The sequence below is a fragment of the Austrofundulus limnaeus genome, unplaced genomic scaffold, assembly GCF_001266775.1.
Source record: "Austrofundulus limnaeus strain Quisiro unplaced genomic scaffold, Austrofundulus_limnaeus-1.0 Scaffold635, whole genome shotgun sequence".
NCBI classification, from domain to species: domain Eukaryota; kingdom Metazoa; phylum Chordata; class Actinopteri; order Cyprinodontiformes; family Rivulidae; genus Austrofundulus; species Austrofundulus limnaeus.
Genome location: NW_013953037.1, coordinates 7,192 through 10,909, shown reverse-complemented (window position 1 = coordinate 10,909; position 3,718 = coordinate 7,192). Strand labels below are relative to the sequence as shown.

At 43.9% G+C, this 3,718-nt stretch overlaps 2 protein-coding genes across 2 annotated transcripts in view; both read right to left on the bottom strand.

Annotated features, from left to right (window-relative positions):
• The window catches only part of arl9 (ADP-ribosylation factor-like 9), a gene marked incomplete at its 5' end in the record, with an annotated part of 5,526 nt that extends 4,628 nt beyond the window's left edge, over positions 1 to 898 (bottom strand). The window contains 1 exon segment of the mRNA XM_014027320.1: positions 403 to 898. Within this exon segment, the coding sequence (XP_013882774.1) occupies positions 403 to 615 (213 nt within the window).
• A 260-nt stretch (positions 899 to 1,158) lies between these two features.
• On the bottom strand, positions 1,159 to 2,226 carry LOC106531444 (snRNA-activating protein complex subunit 1). The gene has a single exon (XM_014027319.1). The coding sequence runs from the start codon at positions 2,224 to 2,226 to the stop codon at positions 1,159 to 1,161; it is 1,068 nt and encodes a 355-aa protein (XP_013882773.1).
• Positions 2,227 to 3,718: the final 1,492 nt, after the last annotated feature.

Below are 3,718 nucleotides of genomic sequence, written 5' to 3'. Positions count from 1 at the left end.
GTTTTAATCAAAACAAAAAAATCTGTAAAATTTTAATTATTTTGTAGTCCTTAGATTTTTCAAATAATTCTCTCTATGCACAAATGTTTTTCCACATCAGTTAAACTTTTACAAACTGTCTTTAAACCAGTTTTCTGTCAGAGATTTGTGTGTTAATCTGAACAGTWGTCAGAGGATTATTAATCTGGATGAAAGAAGAGTTTATTCTGCCTACATTTCCCAGAATGCATCACAAGCTAACTCCGGTGAACGTGTTTTAACATGTTTGTTGTTTAAAATGCATGCTTTTACTCAAAGTAAAGTACTTTAATAGTACTAAAGCACATTTAACTTGGTTGTAAWTAAACATATTTAACTCGGTAAACATTTAATAAATATTTCTGTTGGTAAAATCAACTTTACCGCCGCTGTTTTCGGAGCTTCAACCGGAGCCTCCTCATATCTTTCCTGCTTCTCCTCCTCCTCTCCTCCTCCACCGGCCTTACGGTCCTCCCTCGGCCGCGTCCCGGACTTTTTCTCGCGGGGGGAGGTAACGTGGTTCCAGATAACATAGGCTACCCCCMCGGCAAGAACCGCGGAGACGCCGAGAACTCCGGCTTCTTTCAGTCCGAGCATGGCGCTCGTTAGGCGGCTTAGCTGCTGTGTTTGGGCGCCGCTTTAGCAGTCCGCATTAAATGTTTTATTCATTATTATATTAAAGTTATGATGAAGACAGGAGCTCCCACGCCTTTCTGTCCTCCTCTTCCTCCTCAACAAGTGGATTAAAGTCACAGGAAGCGACGGATGAACGTCCACATCCGGATAAAGCGCGCCACCGTGTTGATGCAGTACCAACAACTGTCCACAAGATGGCGCCAAAGATACATGCAGGAAGTGACCACAAGAGGTCGCTGTTTTTCTTAAAAAAATTTAAAAAATAATCCAAGATGGCAAATGGTCACAAATTATTTATGTATTAACTTAAAAGTGCAGAGGTTTTGGTTTAACTTTTTTAAATCTGTAAATTAAATGAAAACAAAAACAATCTTGGAGCTCTGGCCTCGTCCGTCACCCCTCTGTGGATAAATCCTGTGCAGGAACTGAATTTGAATMMYTCAGATTGAATCTGAATTATTCAGATTCAGTTCCTGCTGGCCCAGGATTKATCCCGTACTACCATCAGGTCCTGGATCCTGGGTTGGTCCTCTTCATCGGGACCCCTTGCGTCTCCTCAGGRGCGCTCAGGAGCCAGGTCTGGACAGCACTCCTCTCCTCCGTCACCTCCAGTCTCTTCTGGGTCCGGGCCCTCAGAGACACGGGCCTCCTCTTCTGTGAAGTCCTGGCCTCCTGGACCAGAGGGACCGCAGAGGAGGACGAGTCCACCGCCTCCAGCTTACGGTGCCTCCTGGACTTGGGCGCYTCCTGGAAGTTCTTGTAGCTCTTGTTCTTGATGGAGGACAGGAGCCTGGCTCKGCTGCTGGACTCCCTGTCCTCGGCGTCCCGCTCGTGGACCTCCTTGTCCCTCCTGGTCTCGGAGGTGGAGGTCCTCTGCTGCCAGGTGATGAASTCGGACACGCAGTCCTTCAGACAGGAGCTGAAGTCCCGGTGGATCACGGAGACCCTGGACCTGACCTCCTCTGTGGCCTCCTTCAGCTTCTCGTAGTGGCTCTGGATGCTACTCATCTCGTCCAGGAGATCCGGGGTCACGAGGTCCTGGACTACGGTGGCCCTGCTCAGACCCTCCTGGTGGACCTCCTGGGTTTGGGGGTTCTGCTGCTTCATGAAGGCCAGGACRTGAGGCATGGCTGTGAAGTGGAAGGCCTGGGCCGCGAGGAGCTTCCGGTAGATGTAGATGACGTCATAGTGCCGTGCCTTCATGGAGTCCCTGAGGAAGTTCTGCACGTGGTCCCAGTCCTTCAGGGCCAGCCGGATCTTCACAGGKGGATCAAACAGCTGGGCGTGGTAGAAGCCAAACATCAGGTACAGACCCCCCACCCGGACCTGGTAGCTGTAGGGGGGCAGGAAGAACCTCGCGGCGGTGGCCAGGCTGATCCCGGAGAACCTCCTGGAGTCCCCGCTGCCGCCGAGGCCGAGGAAGACCTCCGAGAAGCTCGTGGCCCTCCAGATGGACGAGAACTCCCCGAACCGGACCGAGCCCGTGCGCTCGAAGCGGACCAGCAGGTCCTCCACGTCCTCGGTCAGCGGACCGTAGAAGAAGTCCGAGTAAACGGACGGAACTCGAGGCATGATGGCGGCGTCCCGCCAAGAACAAACAGAAAAGCGCGCGCACCTGTGAGCTGATGAAGCTCGCTTCTGATTCCAGCTGCGGCTCATTAAAGGCACCTCCTCCAACTTTTACAAAAAAAAAAAAAACATTGATAAATTACTGCAGCCAATTGTAGTTTAGTGTTTGGCTTCTTTTTATTTTTCTTCACAATTATAAGAGGCGTTCACTGACCAGGGAAAACGTCGTTTTTTACAATGCAGTTCTGCTTTACTRGAATATGTTCTAYCATCACTAATAGCATRGAAATATGATTAGATTAGATATCAGCAATTTGTCAACCAAACTGCTTCATTTTTTTCCCCACCTTCATGTAAAACAGCAGAAATGCATGTTTTAATTCGGAGTTGTGCCAGTAGTTCTTCTCTGCACCACCAGAGGGCGCTCACAGGTCAGATTGTCCACCCCACTGAAAGTTCAAGTCTCAAAATTATTCTGGTTGACGTTCTAACTTTCTGTGTTGGTCTTAATCTGGTCAAAAAAACTGAAAATAACATGAAATATGCTCTTACATTCTCTTGTTATCAGAACAGACTACAGTGTTTTAAATCTATGCTCTGCCGTGCAAATTGACAGAACAGTAAACCTAATAAAATAATTTAATGGAAACATCACGTTTGCTTCCTTATTTTCATTTTTTGTTGTAAATGTAAATAAAATCTTACAGAAACTTGTCAGCATGAATTTCTCATGCATGCAACCATCACTTGACTGTACAAAATATAATTATAAATATTGTGCAAGTAAGTACCATTCTACACCGCCAGAGGGCGGTCACAGGTCAGATTGTCCACCCCATAATAAGTAATATAATTAGCAGTTTTGTAAAGTGGTACTTGAGTAAAAGTACAAGTCTCTTACCAAAAAAAATTACTTTTGTAAAAGTCAAAGTCTCTTTTAAGAATATTACTTGAGTAAAAGCCTTAAAGTATCTGATTTTTTTTGTAGTTAAGTATTAGAGTAAATGCATTGATTTAAAATGATCAGTTAGATTTTACATAAGGACATTTATTAGGTGACCTGCCTTCAAAAAAAAATACAGAAATGACTATATTTTATCAAAATAATTAATTAATGTTAAATTTAGGATGCACTAGTCCAGCTGTTTCAGTTTATATACATATATCAAGGCTGCACAAAGCTTTTCCCCAAAATGAAAATCTATCTGAGGGCTGCGGCCAAATGTAATATGTCATGAAATACAAATACTTAAGTACAGTCCTTTTATTTTTAGTGTTTTAATTGTTTTTATATCTGTGATCTGTTTTATTTTATTTTATTTTTTTTGTTTTCTGTGAAGCACTTTGTGATGTTTGTCTGTGAAAGGTGCTATAGAAATAAAGTTTACTTATTTTAATTAGGTGACATTATTTTTTGTGCACAAACTAATACAGTATCAGAATTTTATATATTTATACTTCTAATTCAACCACAGTTAAATTCACTATCTAGGAG